This window comes from Bidens hawaiensis, unplaced genomic scaffold (assembly GCF_021521415.1).
Source record: "Bidens hawaiensis isolate Kalapana, Puna unplaced genomic scaffold, B.hawaiensis_p1.1 tig00019354_1, whole genome shotgun sequence".
Classification (NCBI taxonomy): Eukaryota; Viridiplantae; Streptophyta; class Magnoliopsida; order Asterales; family Asteraceae; genus Bidens; species Bidens hawaiensis.
This window is the reverse complement of record NW_027492940.1, coordinates 125,001-150,244: the sequence shown is the minus strand read 5'-3', so window position 1 is coordinate 150,244 and position 25,244 is coordinate 125,001. Positions and strand designations below refer to the sequence as shown.

Genomic DNA, 25,244 nt, shown 5'->3' with positions numbered 1-25,244 from the left:
GTTACAGTATAAGCAACGCTGGCAAAACCCGAGTGTAAAAAACCAAAACAAAAATAGTGGCACTAGTATAGCTTATTATAATAAAAATTAACATATTTATTTGGTTGACAAATCTTGGCTGTTGGTGCTAGGACGTTGGTAAAACACAAGCGTTACGAGGGTGAGTTGATGTGAATTCAGTTGGTGTCGGTTATGTTTGTTACAGTATAAACAACGCTGCTAAAACCCCGAGCATTAAAAGAAAGTGACGTTAAGTCAGTTTCATTCGTTACGATACCATAACTTAAAAGAAAAAACAAAAAACAGCCCAACGGTGGACCGTCACTTGGCCCAATAGAGGCCAAGCGGCTCCAAACTCATTGCAGCAACGTCCGAAAACGATAACACCAAGGTTTACTGCCGCAACATTTGGGTTTTACCGATGCCCGGTTTTACTTACCCTTTTGTTTTGTTCCGTTACAATAACGCACATAATCAAATCGATCGAATTCATGTTGACTTACCGTCTCAACGCTTAGAATTACCACATCTCGGGTTTTACCCAACGCGTAGAGTAAAAAACTAGTTTGTTCATAAATAACAAAATGAACCGAACTTGAGCTAAACCCGAGCTTATTAAAACAGAGCTGAGCTCGAGCTCTAGAGTAATGTTATGACTCCAAGATCAGCAAATGTAGTTTTTAAAGGATTGAGTTTGCAATTCAAAAAAGGATAGCGGCGCAGCTTGTTGGCCGCTTGCCTTCTGTTTCGATGTAATTTAAACATTTATCAGTTAAGTTGATCAATCCTATAAGTCAAAACGAGTCAAGCTCGAGACCCGTGAAGCTCGGACTACACTCGGTTCGTACCACTATATGCTTTATCGTTTTTGCACGTGTTTCTATCTTCTTACTAGAAACCTATTGAAAATTTAAGAAATAATAAATTAATCTCCTGTCATTAAAAAAAAAAAAGAAAATTTATTTTCCTATTCGAATTATGAGTTACTCAGACTCTATAATTTCAAACCCCCAATCCAAACCCTAGTTTCCATTTCAATTCTTCTTTCTTCCACAACAAGGGCGATGCAAAGCGCAGCAGCAAAGCTCGCACGATCACTCCTACCAACCCGACCCGGACTTACCCAAACCCGTTTCTACACCAACCCCAACATCCAGAAAATGAAGTTCCCCAAATACCGCAAAGGCCGAATCGAAGGCGTTCGAGATGGCGGCAACGAGATCTGCTTCGGAAAGTACGCTTTGCAGGCACTCGAGCCCGCCAGAATCTCAGCCAAGCAGATCGAGGCTGGCCGACGGGCCTTGCAGATGAACGTTCGCCGTGGTGGCAAAGGCGGGAAGGTCTGGGTTAGGGTGTTTCCGTACAAGTCTGTGACTTCGAAGCCCGCCGAAACGCGTATGGGGAGGGGGAAGGGTGCCATTTCATACTGGGTCGCCCCGGTCAAGGCGGGCCAGATTTTGTATGAGATGGGGGGTGTCACCGAGAGTTTGGCGAAAAAGGCAATTGAGATTGCCGGGTCCAAGATGCCCATATTGACCAGGTCGATTATTCGGGATCCGCAGGTGAAAGAGATTGGGGTTCGGTGAAGTGGTTGGAATGCTGGTATGTTTATTTGGTTTTATATGCTTATGATTAGAACTAAATGGTTTATGAATTTGAGTTTTTGAATTGTGAGATTTACGGGCGGATATTTGCTAATAATGATTATATGATTGTTTGATTTTGATGTTTTTAGTGTTGCCTCTTGATTGGAAGTGTTTGATTAGTAGTAAAAGATGAAATTTTTAGTAGGGCCTTATATACTCTGAAGTTAAGTATTCACAAAGCGGGTTCAAAGTCTCACTGAAATGGCATTTTAAGTATTAAAGATAGATGTTTTGACCCGACCCGTTATGGGAAGCTACCTATTTCATATGATGCGAGTGTTAAATAAGTAGCGTATATGTGTTTTTCCCATCAGAATAAATTATAAAGCAAGTATGCCAGAAATCAGAAGGGAACTACCTATTTTGACCCGACCCCTCACAGGCAATTTTGTACAAGTAGCATACAAAAGTACTATGAACTCACTTGTTTTTTGCAAACTAAGGTCCAATCAAGAAAACTGGTAGTTTTATACAACCATCGAAAACATGAGAAACGATTTCGATAGCAGCTGCTTTTTCGTGTGTTGTTACTAATAGAAGAAGCGTTCGGTTTAAAAATTTTAATACTCACAACTCATTACTGGTTCAAGAAATCAAGTTTATACCCTAACAATTAGATATGTGGAATTAGTTCAAGAAATTAAGAGTTGAATGTCAAGAAATCTGATGTCGATTAAAAGGGCGGATGAATGCTTTTAGTAGCGTTGAATCTTTGATTTTTAGTCCCCTGATAGTCACTTCATCTTAGTGTTTATGTGGGATAAAACGTTAGTCCTGTTAGTCACTTCATCTTTGTGTTTATGTGGGATAAAGCGTTAGTGATCTAGATTTTAACCACCTTTCTGTGCTAGTATCTTTCATTGCACAATTATTGGTAGATAAGGTAGACAAAAAACAGTACTACAGTAGGTATGATGTTATTATGCAAGCAGCCCTAGTGCTAGATGTCCTGCAATTGACTCCAAAGTTCATGAGTCTGTGACACAAAAAACTTTATTTGATGTTTAAGAATCCCTTGATGACAATGTTTTACGACTTTGAATCACCAAAAACAACCTTGGCACCCAATTACACTGTTCTTGCATCAGCTGCAGTATAAAAAACAAACATCAACATATAGTTTTATTAAAAAAAATCTTCTAAAGCATACCTGCAATTTGATCCAAATTATAACCATTAGGCACATTCATATCCGCCTCTAGCAGGCGCAATCCCAACTGCCACACTCTGCATAACATCCAAACCTGCACAAATCGCAGCAACTGCACCACCACTAAACAATCACCCGCACCCGTCAATCTCGCTACCGACTCACATTCTACAGCTGGCAAATACACAACATACGGGCTCACACTATACCTTTTTTCAAGCCGTAACGCACTAAAAAACTGGTCAGACGGGCAGAGTTGACTTATGGTCTCATATAACAGTTTCCCAATTCATGTGACCGGTTGTTTCGTTTCGGCCCGATTTGTCGAAAGTCAAACCGTCCTTTGGAGCATAATAACACCCCTTTTGACCCGAACGAACCACTTGAATCCCGGATTCATGTAAAACCCATATTGCTGGTTTTAGTTGTTGAAACAGTGACGATATAGTCGTGTTATTATTTTTTTTAACCTGTGGAAATTTTTGCTTGGAAGATAGAGAATTTGCCATGGAAATTAACTCGTCTTCGTTACGTGAAGTAAACGCTACCCGTTAGGTAGTTTACAATTGCAAGCTAAGTTTCAATCATGAAAAGTGAACTAGTAAGTCAATACAAAGTAGAGAATTAGAAATCCTTTCTATAGCAGCTTTCTTATTGCTAAAAGAAGCACTCCGTTTTAAAAATCGTAACACTTACAACTCCATTATTGATTCAAGAAATCAAGAATTGAATGTCATACGAAATCTGATGTCGATTAAACAAGCGGTTGAATGATTATAGTTGTGCTGAATCTTTGATTTTTAGTCCCCTGTTAGTCACTTCATTTTTGTGTTTATGCGGGATAAAGCATAAGTTATCTTGTTATGGATCTAGATTCTAACCACCTTTCTGTGTTAGTATCTTTCGTTGCACAGAGTTTCAGGTTAGTGTGAACTTTATATTCTCACTCACTGTGATACATAAAATTATGTGAACTATATATATTTGACCATTGTTCTTGTTAGTTTGCTCAACATAGGTAGGAGCTTGGTTTTGAAAGCTTATACAGCATCTCTAGTAAAATAAATATTCAAGTTGAAAAGTTTTGGACCTCTAGGGTGTTTATTTATTGAAACCGGGCCTAACTGAAATGCACATTACAGTTAGCAGTCTGTTACGAGCCCAATCTGAACCTATCAAATTGTCTTGCAATCCACGCACAAGATTGTTATACATAAGTTTTGATCTCTCTTTTATTCATAAAAGTTGACCATGGTTACCATTGATAATTTAATATCTTGATCTCAAGCTGCCCATGGTTGCATTTTAACGTGACAATCGACGATGTCCAGAAAACTGTGGTCTTTAAATCGAATCGACTGATGCGCAACTGAAAAAATAAATCTATTTAGACGGGTGGATCTACGTTGACTGCAGGGGGTTCACAGGAATCCCCAAGTTCCGAAATTATAGTGTAACGTTGAGCTGGATGTAGTGGAGTGAACCCCCTTCAAAATTTAAGTGAACCATCTAATACACTGTTAATTTGGTCTTCTACTCTTTTGCATAGCAATTTTGATGTTTTTCAGATCTTTTTATTTGTTTATTTATATTGTTAATTTCTTAGTTTGTTTACATGTTAATCTGTTTAAGATACGCTTGCTAATTTCTTTAAGCCACGATTTGTTTGTTTAAATTTGATTATTGAAGTAACTTAAGATATAGTTATGCCTTTTCACAAAATTATGTTAGCTTTATTTGTTAATCTGAAACGAGCTGACTTGAGATGTACTTGTTGAAGTGCCATTGGTAGGTTATTTTGACATATTAAGTTTATCTTGTTTGCATTGTGTTAATTAACTGTGGGGGTTTTCTGTAAAATGAGAAGTCTGATCTAATGTTTATTTGTTGTCTAAGCTTACTTAAGATATGCCTTTTCACAAAATAATTAGTTACAGTAATAATCATCATCCCCAAGATCTGTTGGGTTCGTAGGCCTTTTTGTTTAGGCCCGGTTTATTATTTGAAGTCCAAATGGCAGACGGGTGTAGGGTGGCCAGACCGAAGCCCGGCCCGGTTTAGATTTCTTGTTTAATAAGATGCAAACCCTAGACTAGACGTGCACAAAAAAACCGGTTCCGGAACCTAACTAGTGGAACCGAACCGGAACCGGTTCCAGTTCCAACCCGGTTGGAACAATACCCGGTTTGGGTATTTTTGTACCCGAAAATCGTACCCGGTTCTCCTATTTGTATGTCAGTACGAGTTCCAACCCGGTTCTTAATTGGAACCGGTTCGGTTCGTACCCGGAAAAACCGGTTCCGACGGGTTTTTTTTGAAGGGTCAAACAAAAGTCAAACTAGCCGTTGGAACCGGTTCCAACGGTAATATAGTCGTTGGAACCGGTTTTTTAGACACCAATTAGCCGTTGGAACCGGTTCCAACGGTAATATAGCCGTTGGAACCGGTTTTTGAGACAATAGATCCGTTGGAACCGGTTCCAACGGTAATATAGCCGTTGGAACCGGTTTTTGATGCCCAAACCTATATATAACTTGTTTCCATTACTTGTCTCACCACCAAACTCAAAAACAAACTAAAATACTACTCCTTTAGCAAACCCGTTCCTTTACCCGACCATCCAACTAAATATTATTATGGCACCCATAAAAAAAACTAACAACAAGGCTAAGAAGAGTGTGTTTGTTGCCCCCGTTCCTGTTACGGAGGACCCAAGGGTTGTTACGGTAGTCCACCATAACCGCAACCAAGACATATGGAAGAATTGGGATTTGATTGTGGATGACGAAGGTTATCAAAAGGCTCGTTGCAAACTATGTGGTTCAATATTAAAGCACGATTCCAACTCTACTTTGAGAAAGCACATCGAGAAGCCATATTGCAAGGCGTTGAAAGGGATTGGCGCGACCGATCAAATTGACTTGGGTAAAGATGGTACACTATTTCGTTACAACACGACTCAAGTTCAAGATAGAATGGCAAAGTTCGTTATTCAACGAGGTTTGCCGTTTAACCACTTTGATGACCCGGAGTTGACGTCGTTGATTCGCGAAACTCTACAACCGAGATACACACATGTAAGTCGTACTACCTTAAGACGTCATTGTATCAGGTTGTGGGAGTGTGCTAAAAAAGAGTTAATCGAGTCTTTTCATTCTTTAGAAGCCATGGTTAGTTTAACTACCGATGTTTGGTCGGCACCACACGGGTTGCCCGAATCATACATATGTGTCACCGCTCATTGGGTTGATCCGGTGACATGGCAATTGATGAAACGCACCATCGCAATTGATGAAACCCCTATTGGAATGTTAATGGGGTTGAAACAACGATTGAGGAAATATTCGACAACTTAGGTATGCACGAGATTGACCCGAAGTTGTCGACGGAAGCGAAGGACAAGTTCAACAAAAACCTTCAAGACCTTTATGACCATTATTTTCAAATGTATGGTCCAAGCACGAGATCGTCTTTTGTGAAAAAAACAACTGGTAGGCCGTGCAATGACCCACTTATAAACTTGATGAATGGGATTCGTGAATCGGCATCTAAGAGGCAAAGAGGAAACACACCAAGTAGCGAACTTGGTCGATATAGTGGAGCAAACTATGTTGAGGGCGCAACGGTCGACGAAATTCGCAATATTGATTTGTTGGCTTGGTGGAAAGGTAAACAAAACGAATTTCCCATTCTATCCGCCATGGCTCGTGATTTGCTTGCCGTACAAGCCTCAACGGTTGCTTCCGAATCGGTTTTTTCTCTTAGTGGGAGGGTGTTATCTATGTGAAGAACAAAACTAACTCCCGAGTCTCTAGAGGTTTGCATTTGCCTAAAGGACCATTTGGATGCGGTGGATCGTGTACAACACAAGGCGAACTTTGAAGACGAAATACCAATAGAGCGTCATATTCATGATGAGGAGGCGGAGGACGGGGTTTCTTCCGATAACGAAGACGAGGGTGAAGACGAGAATGAAGACGAAGAAGAGTTGTAATTATTTGTTTTGGTAAAATTATTTGTAACTTGTTCAACTAATATTTAGTTTTGATTTGTTTTATTATAATTACTTTTGTTACTCATGATTAATTTTTGTTACTTTTTTAATAACGACGAACATTTTATTTATTTAAAAACTAACTATTACAAACATTATTAAAACATAAACGATATTAAACATAACAACTAAAACATAAAAAACAAAGTCCGTCGTTTTAATCCGGGAATACTTATTTTTGGGTTGTAGAGCCGGACGACTCTCCCACTTCCGTTTTTTTAGCTTCCAATCTTCTTTTCTCTCGACAATACTTATTCGTATGTTTTCGTAATGTCGAGTTGGACCCTGCTTTAAGAAACTTCGAGCAATATTTGCAACGTGCCAACTCATGTGAGTCGGTCATGAGACACAAATCGTAATGAACCCAAACATCGGGGCATCTTGTTGTTTCGATCACCATAACAACGTCATCATTGGTTGCCATTTGTTGTCGGTTTAAGGTTAATTGTGGTTTGGAGTGTGTTTTATAGTTTTGGAAGTGGTTTAACAAGTAAACAAACAAACCTTGCTATTTATAGTAAGAAAATAACCTATTTATAGTTAAAAAACCGGTTCCAACGGTCAAAAACGGCTATATAGCCGTTGGAACCGGTTCCTAACAGCTCTAATATTTAAATTTCAAAAAAAACCGGTGGAACCGGTTTTTACGTAAAAACCGGTTCCGGTTCATACCCTACCCGGTTCTTAAAAGTTCGCACATCTGGGCATCGGTTCGGGTCGGGAACCGAACCGGTTCTTGATTGGAACCGGTGCCATTTTACAACCCGGTGTGAAAAAACCGGTTTGGAACCGGTTTGGGTTTTCCATTTGAACCCGATTTGTGCACCTCTACCCTAGACTATTCTCTCTCTCTCTCTCTATATATATATATATATATATATGATGTTATGTACTTGTAATTCCTTGTCAAATACCTAGTTGCCACCCGTGGACGTAGGTCAGTTTAGACCGAACCACGTTAAATCCTCGTGTTCGTTTATTGCTTTTGCGTGTGTGTTCAGTTTGTGTGTGCGTTTAATCCTAACAAGTGGTATCAAGAGCTTAGGTTTGAACACACGAGCACCGTCTCATTCAATCGATCTAAAGTATATCAGAAGGCAGCAGATAGTTCGTTTAGGGTTCCGTCGGCAGACAACCGCCGCCACCACCCTAATTTTGTCTTAGCCGTAATCCGCCGTCGATTGAAGGTTTTGTTACTGTTCGAAAGCAGGTCCACCGCATCACCAACGTGTACCGCCGCTACCAACCTCCGATCGGAGTAAAAAGAAAGAAAAATAAATAAATCGGCAGTTCCGTCGATATTTTTTCTTTAATGTTTCTAGACTAGTTCGTCGTTGTAGTCGACGGGTTATTGAAGAAGGATCGCCTACGGTTTATTAAAGAAGTAGGGTGCTTAGTTGCTTACCACTTTGAACAAGAAACTTTGACCTAATATTTGGGCTGTAAATTAAAGTAAATTGGACCAGAGAGAAAGAGAGTGTTATTTGTTTTTTCTGGGCCTCGTGAATCAAAGGGCAGTAGCCCATATTATTTCTCTTTTAATTAGTGGGCTGGATACAGCAAGCCCAATTTGGTTGAAGTTGTGTAGACCAAATTCTTTGGCAGTTTAGCCAACGAAATATTTGGGTCGAGATCATATTATCCAAAGTACGAGTCAAGAACAATTATATCAAGATCCTATTTTTATTAAAGAATGTTAAGTCAAAAGAAGCGTTAAAGAAACGGAGACCCAGTGCAAACCACGTTTGTCAGGTTCTATCGTTTCAGTTTAAAGTTTCAGTTTCTGATTTTCAGTTCGTATTTCCGCTGCGTATAAATAGGTTGATTTTTTACAGAGTTCAGTAGAACAGTCGTTAAGTTCAGGGCCGTGCCATTGCTGTGTCTATCTCTGTTTTTATCCAGGTTTTCGTTTTAGTTATTGTCATGGCAGAAGACGGAAATGTTTCGATACAGAAGTTTGACGGACATAAGTTTGGTTGGTGGAAGATGCAGATTGAGGCGCTACTTTGTCAGAAAGACTTGGATTTAGTGCTTGAGGATGAAAAACCAGAAAAGATGTCAGAAGCAGAGTGGAAGAAGTTAGACAAGAAAGCTAGGGCTTGTATTACTTTGTCGTTGTCGGAAGATGTGGCGTTTAACACCATGAAAAAAACCACAGCACGTGGTATGATGGAAGCACTATCGAACATGTATGAGAAGCCTTCGGCAGCGAATAAGATCTATCTTATCCGAGAGCTAGTGACAACTAGAATGAAAGAGGGTGGGTCAGTTACAACGCATATCAATAATCTTAATTTGATCCTGTCCCGCTTAGTGTCAGCTGACATTAAGTTTGATGATCAAGTTCAAGGCCTATTGTTATTGTCCTCTTTACCCGACAGTTAGTCGCAAACAGTGACTGCGGTTTGTAGTTCGTTTACAAAGATTACTTTTGATGGGATTCGGGACCTGATTCTGGGAGAAGATTCAAGACGTAGAAGTTCAGGTGAATCATCAGGCAATATGTTAGTCACAGAACGTAGAGGTAGGGGAAAACATGGAGGCAGTGGGAGTAGGAAGAGGAGTTAGTCTAAGACTCGTAAAGATATTGAATTCTGGGATTGTAAAGAGAAGGGACACTTCAGGAATCAGTGTCCGAATGGTAAGAAAGAGGTGAACGTTACAGAAGACGACACAGATGACGAAGTCAATAGTGATGAGGCTTTGGTTTGTAGTGTTGAGAGTAACGTTGATGCTTGGGTGATGGATTCTGGTGCATCGTTTCATGCCATTCACTGTAGTGAAACGATGAAGAATCTTAAATTTGGGGATTTTGGAAAGGTTCGACTAGCTAATGATGATATTTTAGAGGTTACGGGTATGGGAGATGTTGATTTGATAACTTCAGCCGGTAGTTCTTGGACTTTGAAAGACGTGAGGGTTATTCCAAGTTTGAAGAAACGTTTGATTTCAGTTGGGCAGTTGGATGACCAGGGGCACGATGTTAAGTTCGGGAATGGGCAATGGAAAGTAGTCAAAGGGAATCTCGTGGTTGCTCGTGGAAAGAAAATGGGTTCATTGTATATGGTCGGCAAGTGGATCCAGTTTTGGTGAAAGACAAAATCCGGTTCACAGAATCTCGTGGGCAGAAGAAGGTTCGTTTTGCAAGTAACAAACCCAGAGCCAAAGTGAAGATTCAGGATGAACGAGCTATGAAAGTTAAATCAGTTGGGGGACATCGTGACAGTGGGAGCACAGGTCGTGTTTCAGTTACAGTTCCAGGTCAACAGTGGAAAAAGAAAACTAGTATTCCAACTGCAAAAGTCTCTCCAGTGAATTACTTGCTGAATATGGAGAGTGTTTGTTCTTAGGTTATCTCAGGATCCGGTAGTTCGTTACAGTGGGAGCCGGTAGGGACAGAGAACGGGTCAGGAGCAGTTTTAGCCGTGACTGATGTGTTGGAGCTCCGGGGAGCTTCAACGGGCCTTCAGGTTAATTGATGAGAAGGCGGTGGCAACTAGAAGAAGTTTAATGTTCAGATTACAGAAGTACAATGAGGAGTGCAGACGAGAGTATTCAAGGCCTCCGAGTGGGAGATTGTTGGGTTCGTAGGCCTTTTTGTTTAGGCCCGGTTTATTATTTGAAGTCCAAATGGCAGATGGGTGTAGGGTGGCCAGACCGAAGCCCGGCCCGGTTTAGATTTCTTGTTTAACAAGATGCAAACCCTAGACTATTCTCTATATATATGATGTTATGTACTTGTAATCCCTTCTCACTCAATAAAGAATACCTAGTTGCCACCCGTGGACGTAGGTCAGTTTAGACCGAACCACGTTAAATTCTCGTGTTCGTTTATTGCTTTCGCGTGTGTGTTCAGTTCGTGTGTGCGTTTAATCCTAACAAGATCTGAGATAATTTTAGTCACAGATTTCAGTTAAACCAAAGGTACTTAGATTACCAATAGTTGTTGGTAAGTGTCAGTCTCCAATAATATTTTGGTTCAATCGGTTTTAGAGTTCTTAGAATGTCTAATGAAATTCAAAAAACTGCCTCTCTTTTAATGTAAGCTTTAGGCCTCCGAAAAGGTTGGATCACCCGGGTGATGAACCTTACTGACCTGAATTGTCGAACCGACCCTAGATTTTTTAATGCCCGATCATATTAAATTGAAGAATCTGAAAACAGTGAACCCATTAAAAAAAATTTCCGAATCCGCCATGGTATTTAGATCAAATCTATTGTGTTTTCTTGCCACTTAATATGTTCTTTTACTTGCGCTTCATCCTTGTCAAGTTATCTCAAATGTGACATGTATCTACAATCATTTAACCCAGTTTACACCTTGGGTGACTTGGAACACAAGAATAAATAAAATAGTTCATAAATATAATTACTTTTGTGGTGTCTTAAAAATCTTGTTTTTGGTCCATCACTTCTTTCTCGCCTACAACAATAAAGGATTTCACTTTCTGAGACTAGCACAGTAAACTTTGCTGTTAAACATGAGCATTTTATACTTTATATAAGCTTTGAGAAATTGATCAATCCTGAAGAAACTTAACATCTCCATCAGCAATTTCTTGTTGCAAATCCCTGAGAACAATTACGTCAATTACGCCATGGATTTGTTGTTGAGAGGGGAGATGGAGGAGATTGGTGATTGAATCAATGGCGACGTGTCCAATATTTAATGGAGATGGGAACTTGAATCACCAGCGATGGTGGCAGCTGCGACTAGTAACAAAGAAACGGGTATAGGTGGGGGTGGTAACATAATGCAACAATGTTAGTCTCGGAGACTAAAATAGCAGGCAATGTGATCACCGGCAACAAAAATGTAGAATGAAGACTAAGATTTTTTGTGTTTGGTCTGAAAGATTATGATTTACATTTAAACAGCTTTGTAGTAAAATAAAAAACGGTTTAATATATTTACTTTTTCAAATTTAAATATAGATACTCAAATTAATCAAAAATGTTTAAATGAAATAATTTACAACTATTTTATACACATATTACATCCGATATAATGTGTAAATTAACTTTTAGAAAATTACACATTTACTAAATTGGTTATATACCTTGAATATCAGAGAACAGAATTTGTAGCTTTCAAAATATTAGACTTTACTTTTTTCTTTCTTTCTTTCTTTCTTTCTTTCTTTCTTTCTTGCTTGTAAACTAGGTTTGATTTTATGTTACACACGGACGAAAAATATCTAAAACTTCATATATATGTGTGTGTGCGTGTGCGCACGTGTGTTATACACATTTTAATGAAGTGTAAACGTCAAATAATCTAGCATTATTATTATAAATTATCACATTGTTATTTTTATTAAAAGAACCCAGCATACAAAGACAAATCGAAAAATATAACAATTTAAAAAATAATTCTAAGTTATGCCACGTATTTCTAACTTATATACTGAAACAAAAAAGACGTATTAGTTAAAATTTCATCATCTACTAAAGTCATATGAAGCGTAAACATGCAGATGTTGTGACATAAGCTGTGTGTAACTATTTTTATTGAAATAAAAAACATTTAAGTACACAACATAAAAAATGCTAAAAATATGAATATAACAATGAGATATAATTATAATTTTTATTAAACAACGCGTTTAATAAAGCAACAATATAATCCAAACCGCGTGAGTTAAACCACCATATCAATCCAAACATCCATACATCAGGTTCAAACGTTCATAAATAATTTCCCAAATCAAAAATAATAATAATAATAAAATAACAAAGTCTCAAAATTTAAAAAATAACAATGAAACAATTAATTGTCTTTATTACTTAATAAATGATAATTATAACAATTTATTTTGAAACTTTATTCAACTTAGGAGTCATTGTTTAAATTACTGCCCAAATTAACATATGGAAATTATATAAATGAAAAACTGATGAGTTAGAAGCCTATGTGAACATTCTAGTTGAATGCTATGTGGAAATCTTATATTGCTTTAATAGTACAATAAGATTAACATGTGAAAATTATATAAATATAAAATTAATGAGTTTGAAGCTTATGTGGACATTCTAGTTGAATGCCATATGGAAATCTAATATTGTTTTAATAGTATAGTAAAATTATAGCGTATCACATTGTTATTTTAATTAAAGGAACTCAACATACAAAGACAAATCGAGAAATATAACAATTTAAAACATAATTCTAAGTTATGTCACACATTTCTAACTTATACATTGAAACAAAAAAGACATATTAGTTATAACTTCATCATCAACTAAAGTCATATATTGTAATATGTGAAGCGTAGAGATGTAGATTTTGTAACATAAGCTGTGTGTTACAAAAGGCTATTTTTATTAAAATAATAAAACATTTAAGTATACCACATAAAAAATGCTAAAAGTATGAATATAACAATGAGATATAATTATAATTTTTATTAAACCGAGCGTTTAATAAAGCAACAATATAATCCAAACCTCGTGACTTAAACCACCATTTCAATCTATACATCCGGTCCAAACGTTCATATAATTTCCCAAATAAAAAAAACGAAGTAAAATAACAAAGTCTCAAAATTTTAAAAAATAACAATAAAAACATTTAATTATCTTTATTACTCAATAAATGATAATTATAACAATTAACTTAGGAGTTAATGTTTAAATTAATGCTCAAATTAAGATGTGGAAATTATATAAATGAAAAAATGATGAGTTGGAAGCCTATGTGGACATTTTAGTTGAATGGCATATGAAAATCTTATATTGCTTTAATAATATAGTAAGAAGTAGGATAGTAACATTAGTAAATAAATATGATAAAATAACTATGATGAAGTTTTTTTTTAAGCCTCACCGTTTATGATGTGATGGTAAAGATGTTGGTGTTAATAAAGACTAGGGTTCAAGCCTCACAAGAGGTAAAAGACGAAGAATTAAAAAATTATCTGTTAAAGAAAAAAAAGACGATGAGTTTTCTTTATATGATGTCATGCCGTATTAATTTGGGTGGGGGTAGTTGTAAATTTCATCTTAAATTCACTTAAGGGTTTTCTTTTATTTAACGTTGTGGGTTTGAATCCCACTCATGCAAGGTGGTAAACAACTCGAGCTGAGTCAAAGCAGCATGGGTTTGAGCACGAAATTAAACGAGGTAGCTTGAGCTACGAAGTTAAAGAGCCTAAGGGTATGTTTGGTAAAACTAGATGATGGCTATTAGCTGGAAGTTGGTAGCTGCTAGCTGTATTTTTTTTAGATATATAGGTGTTTGGTAGAGTAGCTGAAACTTTTAGTAAAACTAGTTGGGTGCTCGTGCGGTGCGATGGAGTGGGAGTGTAACATGACATCAACCGCATAATTAGCGTCGGTACATGATTCACCTGATAATAATGCACACATAACCCGAATGTAGACATGTAATTCGTGCAAAGGCAGTACGCGTGCAACCAGTGGTGAAAATCAATAAGAAAAGTTGAAATATACAATAATTTTGAATTGATAATTTTTTAAACCAACATGTTTTGATCCGAATTCCGTTCTGACCCGACACTGTTCTAATATGAAACATGTTCTGACATGACCCCTTTCGACTCAAAACCGTACCGACATGAATCGAACTATATTAACCCTTTTTGTATCAACTCGTTCCGAACCTAATTTGGTCTCACACATTACCTGAGCTCGCCTGACTCGACTTGTTGCTGATCCTAACTGGTAATCACGTAATATGTTAATTTTTTAAAGTTAAAAAAGAATAACAATATCATACTCATATTAAAGAGAATAAAATGCTTGTTTTTATGATGCAATTTTTTTTAAAAAAATATTAACGTACGAAAAAGTTATGACATCTTAAAAAGTCACGGGGTAGTCGGTTTTGAATAAATGTTAAATATGTAATTATTATATAAATTAATAAAAGTTGATGAAAGTTCAAGTAACAAATATAAAAGATTGTAGCAATGGTTCATATTGTGAGATTTTTCTCATAATCTCAAAGACTCAAACAAAGTTTTTTTTATTAAGAACGAGTTTTTTCTTAAAAACTTGTAGCTCGTAGAATCTTCCTACCAAACACACCAATGATCAGCCGCGAGCTTTTTACCCAACCCTAAATTCTCATTTTCTATATCCTCGGGTTTAAATTCCGGTAAAACTATCATAATGCTCCTAGGATGTCATATTTTAAAATTGGGTTTGTTTATCTACACTTCTCTCTATCCATAAACCCTTCTTCCTCCACTAATATCCATGGCGGCGACAACCGCAACAGCAATCGGCCGGTCACTCCTAACCATCCGATCATCATCTTTTCTCACTTCCACGCGCCTATTCTCCTCTATAACCAAACCTCCACCTCTACCCGTATTCACCCGATCCACGATATCCATTTCCCACTCTCTCCGTGTTACCTCACCCGCCGCGGTCCGGCTCAACCTCATCCGATGCCTCGTGAACCGGTCCGGAGGCGCCTACTCGCCGCTCAACTCCGGTTCGAACTTCAGTGACCGGCCGCCGACGGAGATGGCGCCGTTGTTCCCTGGATGTGATTATGAGCATTGGCTGATTGTGATCGATAAGCCTGGTGGTGAGGGAGCTACGAAGCAGCAGATGATTGATTGTTATGTTGAAACCCTGGCTAAGGTTCTCGGAAGGTACCGTGTAAACCCTCACTTTTTTTATTCGAAATTTGAGATTAATTGCTAGAAATGAAGTGAACCGAATGAAACCTTGTTTATGTTCGTTCGTAAAGCATTAAACTTGTTCGCGAATGCCAACCTTGTTAATGAATTGAACTTGTTCCCGAACGGTTCGCCATCGCACAAGAACATGTAGAAAAAGAAAAATTTTAAAAAGCAACATTCTTGATTCAAAACATTTGACATAATCATTTTAATAAAATATAAAGTTAAGCACTTGAGATAATAATAATAATCATCAAATATAATCATCCCCAAATCAGCGGTTTTATTTTGATTTTGATAATGCCAACAAAACACAAGTTAGATTTTTTGTTAGTTAAAGCAAATTAACGAAACGAACTGAACTCAAATAATAAATTATAAATTTAAATGTTAGGTTGGTTATTACAAATTAAATATTATAAAATATAAAACAAACCTTTTAACAACATAAACAAACGAATGCAAACGAACACAAATGGATGAGCGCAGCCGCCTCTGTTCATGTTTGTTCAAATAGCTAAATGGACAAATTTCTTGTTTGTGTTCGTTCATTTATTAAACGAACGAACGTAAAGGAACTTCCCGCCGAACGGTTCGCGAACTGTTTGCTAAATGTTGGGTTCATTCACAAAGAAGGTTATTGGTTTTCATATTGGGGTGTAAACGAGTCGGCTGAGCATGAGCTCGGCTTGTTTTGACTTAAGTATTCGGTTATTGGGGAAAAATCAAAGAAACTAATAGAGGAACCGGATTCGACCATTATTCTTTTCTATTTGTTATTTTTTTATGAGAGCTTGAACTCTACTTGTTTTGAGCTCTTTTTTAAAAGCTCTGAGTACGGCTCATGAGTTGTTTTTTCAAACTCGGGCTCGGCTCGTTTATTATTTGTTAATTAGTTTGTATACATTTTTTATTAATTTTATATATTTTGAGAAAAACCTTAAACGAGCCTAAGCTCGGCTCGAGCTCATGTAGTACCTAAAATGAGCCAAAGCTTGGTGGTGCAGTGTGAAATTAATACATAGAAGTCCAAAACAGGTAAAGCTTGAAAATACTCGAGGTACATAGAAGTCCAAATAGGTCAAACTTAAAAATACTCAATACTCGAGCTAGATAACTAAACGAGCTTTGTTTAAGGCTTGGGCTCAGCTCGAGCTCGAGCTCATAAAAGACCGGCTTTTTTAGAGCCTTATATTGATCTGATCTCAAGTACCTGTGAGCAGCGCAGCTCGTTTGCACCCCTATATCTATAGCCCTAATTTGATACACAGATCTTGATTTTGACAATTTGGCATGTCTTGGGATCATGGCTGTTAGGTTTTAAATATATAATTACAACATATAATGTCAAAATTAGTATTTTACTTTTTAATTTGATCAATTGTGTTAGTGTGGAAGAGGCAAAGAAGAAGATTTATAATGTTTCTTGTGAGAGGTACTTTGGATTTGGGTGTGAAATTGATGAAGAGACATCTAATAAGCTAGAAGGTATGCCTTGCTTCTATGTTTTATCACAACTTTTGAATATTTATTTTTGTTGAATCAGTAGCACTAGTCACAACTTGTATTATTTACAGGGCTGCCCGGTGTGCTCTTTGTGCTCCCGGATTCATATGTGGATGCTGAAAACAAAGATTATGGAGGTATGGTTATTGCATGATTAACATTGTCTGCAATTTACGGTTTTTAATTTGAATATACCTTTTCATTTGACATGTTTAAGTGTTCTTTGTTATGTTTCTGGTTTGAAATTTCAGCTGAATTGTATGTCAATGGAGAGATAGTTCAGAGGTCACCCGAGAGGCAAAGGAGGGTGGAACCGGTTCCACAAAGAGTGCAAGACAGACCGAGATACAATAACCGGACTCGGTATGTCAGGCGTCGTGAAAACAGCCGTTAATTGTGATTCTCGGCATTCCACATAACCTAAATATGCATATTAGCTTATTTCTAGACATCTGAAATATCAGTGGGTCTCTGATATGTTTAGCTGTTTGCTTTGGCACTTATGTTGGTTAATAATTTCTAGTTAGAATAATTATATATCTTCCTGAAGATTCTAAGACCATGCATTCTAGTTTAACTAAAAAAGTACATAAACGCCCTGTCACGTAGACGTAGGCTGTAGGCTTCAACTAACCCATTATTTAACAGGCTTGTAGTTTAACTAAAAAGAAATTAAAAAATGTGTGATTGGTTGGTTTGGGGTGGACTCAATCTTCTTGGTTAAGGCGTAAGTGAGTTCACGCCGTCAATTTTGGCTCCCTTCTTTAACGAACTTGTTTTAGTTTAAATCCCAACATCAGATGTGGCTATGGCGGTGTGGGCTTTAATGCTCACAACACACAGTACATGCATTGAAGGAGACTTTGGGGGTGTTTGTGATTCCTTATTTGACCTCCTTATAACTTCTTCATAAGTTAATAAGTCATAAAATTGTAGCTTATCCTCTTGCAATAAGTCATAATACCAAAAACCTTCAAACTTTTGTATAAGTTAATAAGTTATATGTGCCTAGAATACGCAATCCCAAACAACCGAGAACGAGAGTCATCTTCTCCGATGTGCTTGAAGAATGCAACAAGTGTTAGGACTGCTTGGTTTAAATAATTAGGCATTATACAAATTGAACTAACACAATGACCTAGACTCCATTACTCAGAGTTTAGACTCATGTGGCCAATTATTGGGCTTTTAATATATAGCTGTGAAACAAAGTCCCAGAGCTAGGCCGTCCAAACCGCTCAACGTTCGAACTCGCTCGCTGCTCGCTCGGAAATTGCTTAGAAAATGCTCGCTCGTTTTTTCCCTCGATTGTAAACGAGCCGCTTTGCTCGGTTGGGTTTATAAACGAGCCGCTTTACCAGGTTCGGTTTATAAACGAGCCAAGCAACGACCAAAGGTCTGCTCGGTTCGGTTCGGTTTGAATATTTTTAATTTATTTATATATAAATTATATATGAACAAATATATAAACATATAGACAAAATACATAAAATATAAGTATATAATTTTTAAAACAATTAAAATTTTTCCTATTCCGTCAGTTTTATAGTTTTATTAGTTTGATTCAAGTTTTCAGAATGGTAAAAGTTTGTTTACATGTTCATTATATCTCACTTTAAACTTCTTCTAAAAATTTACAACCTATTATACGCTTGTCTAAAAACCACTAATTTCTTTACAAAATATATTATTTACAGCCTTCAAACTTGTTCATTATTGAAATTTTAAAATGAAAAAGAAATAAAAAATACTCGAAGTCGCTTGATGTTCGATCGAAAAATGCTCGGTTCGTTTTTGGCTCGTTTCGTTTTTCGCTCGGTTCGAATTACAGCCGTTCGGTTCGGTTGAAAACGGACCAAGCAACGAGCAAACCTTTGCTCGGTTCGGCTCGGCTCATGAACAACCCTACCCAGAGCTGCTGGACAAAGTCATTCCAAAATGTGGTCAAGAAACTTTTATTGAAACCACTCATAAACTTCCATGATTTAACAATTGACTAATCGAGTTGATGGCGCCGAAGGTAAAAGAGCCTTCATCTATACCACGTCATCCATCAGCTTCGTCTATTTAAACCACTTCACATAAGAAGAAAGTGGCGCCAAAGGTGAAAGAGCCCACTTTGGGTGCCACTACTTTAACATGCTCAATGGCAAAGGGCAAACATTATGGGGGTCACAACCATAATCAATTAATCACGTAATAACACTCACTTTGTTTTTAAAAGATAAAATAATTAAGTTAAATTATTACGGGTTTCTGTGTGAAAAGTTATCGAGTATCCTCATACCTACATGACTATAGGGCTGTGCATATGAAAAAGACCGGACCGAACCGGGTCATACCCGACCTGGACCGAAACCTGGAAAACACCTGAAAATGACAACTGAAGACCGGACCTTTAAATAAATTTTGGGTATGAACTTTGTCGGGTTTGGTTCTTCGGATAGGCTATCAAAGACCGAAGACCGATGATGTTGCTTAAACTCATGTTAACGACTGTTGAAACCAGAGACAGATCTTTGAGTCGTTTCAAGTTCTAAATCATCTTGTTCAATGGAGTCCCTCCAAACTCTTTCTGCCATGGAAGTTACTAGAGAAACATGGTGATGGTATCTTGATACTTGGAATATGACATGGTGATGGTATCTTGATACTTAGAGAAATAGATCTTTGAGTCGTTTCAAGCTCTAAATCATTTTCTCTTACTTTTTCTTGGAATATGATGTAGCTTTTGATGTAAAGTAAAAGTACTATTTACTTTGAAGTTTTTCATGCACAAGGATATGAAACAGTTTTGGAAGCGATCAATGCTCAAGAAATTCATGATAATCAAAGACGATAAACCAAACCAAAGGTTCTAAGAACAAAGTTCTCTTCAATTAACATTCAATCAAAAACTAATGTAACTGAACAATCATAACCTATTTATAGCAGTAGACATGAAAAGATAAACATGAAAACTAGATAAACATAAAAATAATAAAAGATATTAAAATAATTTGATAATCTGCGTCATAAAGTTTTTTCATTTATGAATTTTCTTTCAATATGATAATATATATAAAAAAAAGCTAATATCGGGAAAAGAAAGTGACAGTTGTTTTTAACTTGTCTTCTTGTAAGTCAAAATCTAATAAAATAATTACATCTCACTCACGTGACTACCGTCTTCTTCTTCATCAACTTTTCACGTATCACCTTTACTTCACCATGGCCACGTTGTTCATTATAAGCTTATTAAATCGGTCTTTCGGTCTATGGCTTGTTTTCAAGGGTTAATACCTGAACCTGACCGGAGACCGATCAGACTATATATTAAGGACCGACTGACAATTTTAAAAAATAGGGTCGGTCCGGTTTAGGGTAATTTAGGTCCGGTTTTCAGGTTTTTTCGGGTCGACCCTAATTCTACACACCCCTATACATGATAATACCATAGCTAAGAATTTTTCATTTTTTAGAATTCGAGCAAGCAATTGTGTGTTGTTTCTTAGAGCTCCAGTTAATAAGCTTGGGACCAATTAAGTAACACACAACAATATAAGCTCGAATAGTAAGACTAGTGTCTATGCCTACAGCTAACCCATGAGAAATAATCCTGACGAAATTAATTCCAGTGGTAATCACTTGATTGAAGAAACTAAGAAACCTTACTAAAGATATTAGATATCTATGTAGATATCTTTGAATGAGTCAAGAGAAGATACAAATTAATTAAAGATCAGCAACAATGCTCTGGTAAAGCAAGGGGTCATTCACAAGTATAACTGAATATGGGAAAGTTGACGATTAGGTGATACATGACTCATGATTGATGAGACAAGTGAATAATAAGCGACTGGCCTAGTGCGTTGGAGAAGACATCTAAGCACCAATGATGAGACAAGTGAATTATAACAAGTGAATTTGTGAATTTGTGTATGTAACCCAAAAAATAACTCTACAATAACCAAATCCTCAAGGGCAAATTGGGCATGTAAGAACCCAATCAAATCGGTACGTTGCAAAGATCGTTGCATATCAACCACAAAACAAGAACATGGCGTACACGTATGAATCTCTAGAATACACAAATTAATAGGCCTTGGAGTCACATTGAGCAAATCCAAAAGCAACATCATGAAGAACCAAGCTCTGGGGCCTGTTTGAGGCTATAAATGGCCCTCCTCAACAAGCAAATATGATGATGCAGCAAATCAACAAAGCTAGGAGGACGTGACACACACACACACACACACAAACTTAGGTAGATCGACCTCCATGAAGAATGGAATTGCTAATATTAGCATGTGACGTTGAAATGTTAATATTAATGATCTAATTCAATGTTTTATGTTTTGATATGTAAAATACTTGGTCATGGAGCATGAAATGAAGATGGGCTTGTAGCTGAATTAAAGTTGGGCCTGGCTTGTAGCTGACTTGGAGATGGGTTGATGATGGGCTTTCAAGGTTAAGTAGTTAAGAAGTTTTCGAGATATAAAGATCAAGTTGTTGAAGTTTGTTGGCAATATAAAAACCAATTTTCTAGTTATGTCTAGTTTATTATTTTCAACACACAAAATAGTTTTCTCTCTGACTTCTTGTATTCTCTCTTAAAACTATTATTCTAGGGTTAAGATTCATCATGTTGATTGAATCAATTAATCCGATAGAAAGAGTGTTCGTAGTGTTCAGATCATTATGTTGATGATCTGATTTTTGGTTATTGTCTTCTGCTGGTGTATCGTCGGTTGTGTAAATAAGATTCAAGAAATTCTTTCTCTGATTAACATAATTTGACATGGTATCAGAGCTTTCGCTTCTCTGATTCTTGGGGTTTTGCTTTCAATTTGGTGTTTACTACAGTTTTTAGGGTTTCTGGTTGAAACCCTAATTTGGGGAAATTGTTTGTGACAACTTTGAAGAAGTTCAAGTGCTGGTTTATGTGTCAACTTGTTGCAGATTTTCATTATTTTCAAGAATATCTTCTGTCAATACTTGTAGCCCTAAGTGAAGGTTGCAAGTCTTGACCCTTAGAAGGAATACCCTAACTTGGGCGCCCCTGGGTGAGATCTTTCTGTTTTTTCTTCACATATAACTTTTGTAGACATAATTAGGTTGATACCTGAGGGTTTATAGCCTGGTCTTGTGGTGCATTAGGCATTCTAGAGCTATTTGTGCATTGTTGTGTGATTAATTCATAAGTTGTTTGCTAATATGAATGATGCTTCTAGTAGTGGTAGTGTTATTAGTAATTTGGAGGCTACTGATCGACTTTACTTGCATGTTAGTGACTCCAGCAGTTTGACTATTGTTAGTATCAAACTTACTGGGTCAGACAATTATACTGTATGGTCCAATGCAATGAATCTTGCACTTCAGGTGAAAAATAAAACTGGGTTTATTGACGGTTCTTGTATTAGACCAATAGATAATGAGATTCTTTCTAGACAGTGGGATAGATGTAACTCAGTAGTTTTAACTTGAATTTTAAATTCTGTTTCTGATGAGCTATACTTAGGGCAAGTTTATTCTAAACTTGCCATTGAGGTATGGAAAGAATTAAAAGAAACCTATGATAAAGTGGACGGGTCTATTGTGTTTAATCTATATCAAAAGATTAATATGTTTTCTCAAAATAACTCTCCCGTGTCTGAATATTATCATAAATTGAACAATATGTGGAAACAACTTGATCAAATTCTTCAATTACCTACTTGTACTTGTAATGCTTCTAAGAAGTTTAATGACTTCAATCATATGATCAAGTTAATGCAGTTTCTAATGGGTCTAGATAGTAGTTATCAATCTGTTAGGTCTCATTTGTTATTAAGGGAAGAGCTTCCTACTATAAAGGAGGCTTTTGCCATTATATCTAGAGAAGAGTCACATAGGAATTCAAGTAGTAATAATTTGAAGGGACAATCCCAAAATGTTGGGTTTGTTTCTAAAGCTAATCAAATCTATGAAAATAAAAGAAATACTACTAGAAATCAAAATCCTAGTGTGAAATGTTCTCATTGTAGCAAATTGGGACATACGGTTGATAAATGTTTTGAGATCATAGGTTACCCGTCTTGGATGAAACCAAGGAATGGGCAGGGTAAAAAGTTTAATGCTAATAATAATAATTCTATGTCTGATAATAATGCTACTCCTAGTTCTTCATCTGTGAGTGGTCTTACTCCTGAACAAGTTTCCAGGTTATTAAGTTTGTTAGATGAAAAGACTGGGGATGGTCTACAAAGCTGTAATATGTCAGGTAACTTAAGTTCTTGGTCTTGTTCTGTGAGTCTTGATAAACCTAAATATTGTTTTTCTAATTGTGATAAGGATAGTGAATTATATGGTTGGGTAGTTGACTCTGGGGCTAACCAACATATGGTGATGTCTGACAAAGGGTTGTCAAGTGAAATTGATGTAGCTGATCTTAATATAAGAGTTAAACATCCTAATGGAACTAGTGCAGTTGTTACTAAAATTGGGAACATAAAACTAAATAATAGCATGTGATGTTTTTGTTGTGCCTGATTACAACGTAAATCTCATGTCCGTCTATAAACTTGCTAAGGATAGCAAATTGACCGTGTCATTTGATGAACATAAATGTTATATACAGGACTCACTAACAAAGAGTGTCCTGGTGACTGGTAGTCAACTTGATGGACTTTACATATGTGGAGGATCTGATGTAACTAATAAGGTGTGTTTTAATAGCTATAAGGTAATAAATCTATGGCATGCTAGACTAGAACATCCATCCGATGTTGTATTAAGTGTTTTAAAGGACTCCTTGAAGCTTAAAAGCCTTGAGTCATTGATTCCGTGTGATGTTTGTCATAAGGCCAAACAACACAGGGTACCTATTCCCTTAAGTGATCACAAAAGTAAAGAATTAGGGGAGCTTGTACACCTTGATGTTTGGGGGCCTTATAGAATACCAAGCATGGAAGGTTATAGGTTCTTTCTTACTATTGTTGATGATCATTCAAGGGCTGTTTGGGTCTATCTGATGAAACATAAAGATGAAGTGTTTTTTAACATTAAAACCTTTACTATAATGGTTAAAAACCAATTTAACAAAAATATAGAGGTTTTGAGGAGTGATAATGGAACAGAGTTTGTGAATAATTATATGAACAATTTTTGTTTAGATAATGGGATTATTCAAAACTACATGTGTCCATACACCTCAACAAAATGGAATAGTTGAAAGAAAACATAGACACTTACTTAATGTTGCTAGAGCTTTATTGTTTCAAGGAGGTGTGCCTTTAAAATTTTGGTCTGAATGTGTGCTAACTGCTACTTATCTGATTAACAGGACACCTTCTTCTGTTTTGAATGGTATGTCTCCTTATGAGTTGGTGTATGGTTTTAAGCCTGTCTTGAGTCATCTAAGAGTGTTTGGGTGTTTGTGTTTTAGCATAGTGTTAAACAATACCGATAAATTTTCTAGTCATGCAGAAAAATGTGTATTTTTTGGATATTCCAACCAAAAGAAAGGTTATAAGTTGTGGAGTTTGGATAGAAAACAAATTCTATATTCTAGAGATGTTAAGTTTTATGAATCCATATTTCCATTTGTTGAAAATGAATTTTTTCAAGAAACTGCTTTTGGTAATAATGACGTTAATAATATGAATTTTTTTGATCTATATGATCAAACTTATGCTAAACATTCTGATGCTTAAGACCCTCCCAATGATGAGACTTTAAATGATCAAAGTAGAGTTGATATCTCTTCTCATGGGACTCAGCAAACTAGTGATGAAACCAGAAATGTTAGTAGTAGGGCTGACAATCATCAACCTAATAATACTGGTTCAGGTATTAGTAGGGCTGGGGTGAAGTAAGAGGTGAGGAAGAATCTAATGATCAAGATTCTAAGGGAATTGAGGTTGAAACTGAACATAATATACCTACTGTATTAAGGAGATCAACCAGAAATGTTACTTTTCCAAAAACCTTAAATGATTATGTGGTAGGTAGAAAAATTAAGTATGATCTAGAAAGGGTTGTGAATTATTCAAACTTGTCTGTAATTAATAGGTGTTTCACTTCTATGTTAGATAAAAGTTGTGAACCAAAAAATTATGTTGAGGTAGATAGTGATCCTAACTGGGTTGCTGCTATGACTAGTGAAATTGAGGCCCTTAACAGGAATAATACCTGGGATTTAGTTGACTTGCCACCCAATAGGAAAACCATTGGATGTAAGTGGATTTTTAAAATAAAATATTAATCTAACG

The 25,244-nt window shown here is 36.6% G+C and overlaps 4 protein-coding genes across 5 annotated transcripts in view; 3 read left to right on the top strand and 1 right to left on the bottom strand.

The window, feature by feature from the left end:
• LOC143558203 (hypothetical protein At1g04090-like) overlaps window positions 1-25,244 on the bottom strand; it is a 171,244-nt gene that overhangs the window by 33,458 nt on the left and 112,542 nt on the right. The gene's annotated exons all lie outside the window — the stretch shown is intronic.
• Window positions 1,161-1,586, top strand: LOC143558191 (large ribosomal subunit protein uL16c-like). The gene has a single exon (XM_077047079.1). The coding sequence runs from the start codon at window positions 1,161-1,163 to the stop codon at window positions 1,584-1,586; it is 426 nt and encodes a 141-aa protein (XP_076903194.1).
• LOC143558197 (multiple organellar RNA editing factor 2, chloroplastic-like) lies at window positions 15,071-17,433 on the top strand. The gene is made up of 4 exons (XM_077047083.1): window positions 15,071-15,474; window positions 16,895-16,992; window positions 17,082-17,147; window positions 17,262-17,433. Exons 1-4 carry the CDS (start codon window positions 15,071-15,073, stop codon window positions 17,402-17,404), a joined length of 711 nt encoding a protein of 236 aa, XP_076903198.1. The 3' UTR covers window positions 17,405-17,433.
• LOC143558190 (uncharacterized) lies at window positions 22,210-24,686 on the top strand. Its single transcript, XM_077047078.1, has 5 exons — window positions 22,210-22,456; window positions 22,514-23,254; window positions 23,351-23,463; window positions 23,612-23,716; window positions 24,147-24,686. The coding sequence occupies exons 1-5, from the start codon at window positions 22,210-22,212 to the stop codon at window positions 24,684-24,686; spliced, it is 1,746 nt and encodes a 581-aa protein (XP_076903193.1).

What these genes read in the sequence shown, in the direction of transcription:
- LOC143558197 (XM_077047083.1), top strand. Translation starts at nt 15,071, where the DNA reads ATGGCGGCGACAACCGCAACAGCAATCGGCCGGTCACTCCTAACCATC. An exon ending in GACATCTAATAAGCTAGAAG is followed by an intron (nt 16,993 to 17,081) that starts GTATGCCTTGCT and finishes TATTATTTACAG; the next exon opens with GGCTGCCCGGTGTGCTCTTT. An exon ending in TGAAAACAAAGATTATGGAG is followed by an intron (nt 17,148 to 17,261) that starts GTATGGTTATTG and finishes TTGAAATTTCAG; the next exon opens with CTGAATTGTATGTCAATGGA.
- LOC143558190 (XM_077047078.1), top strand. Translation starts at nt 22,210, where the DNA reads ATGAATGATGCTTCTAGTAGTGGTAGTGTTATTAGTAATTTGGAGGCT. An exon ending in ACAAAGCTGTAATATGTCAG is followed by an intron (nt 23,255 to 23,350) that starts GTAACTTAAGTT and finishes ATGGTTGGGTAG; the next exon opens with TTGACTCTGGGGCTAACCAA. An exon ending in CTAATGGAACTAGTGCAGTT is followed by an intron (nt 23,464 to 23,611) that starts GTTACTAAAATT and finishes TGTTATATACAG; the next exon opens with GACTCACTAACAAAGAGTGT.
- LOC143558191 (XM_077047079.1), top strand. Translation starts at nt 1,161, where the DNA reads ATGAAGTTCCCCAAATACCGCAAAGGCCGAATCGAAGGCGTTCGAGAT.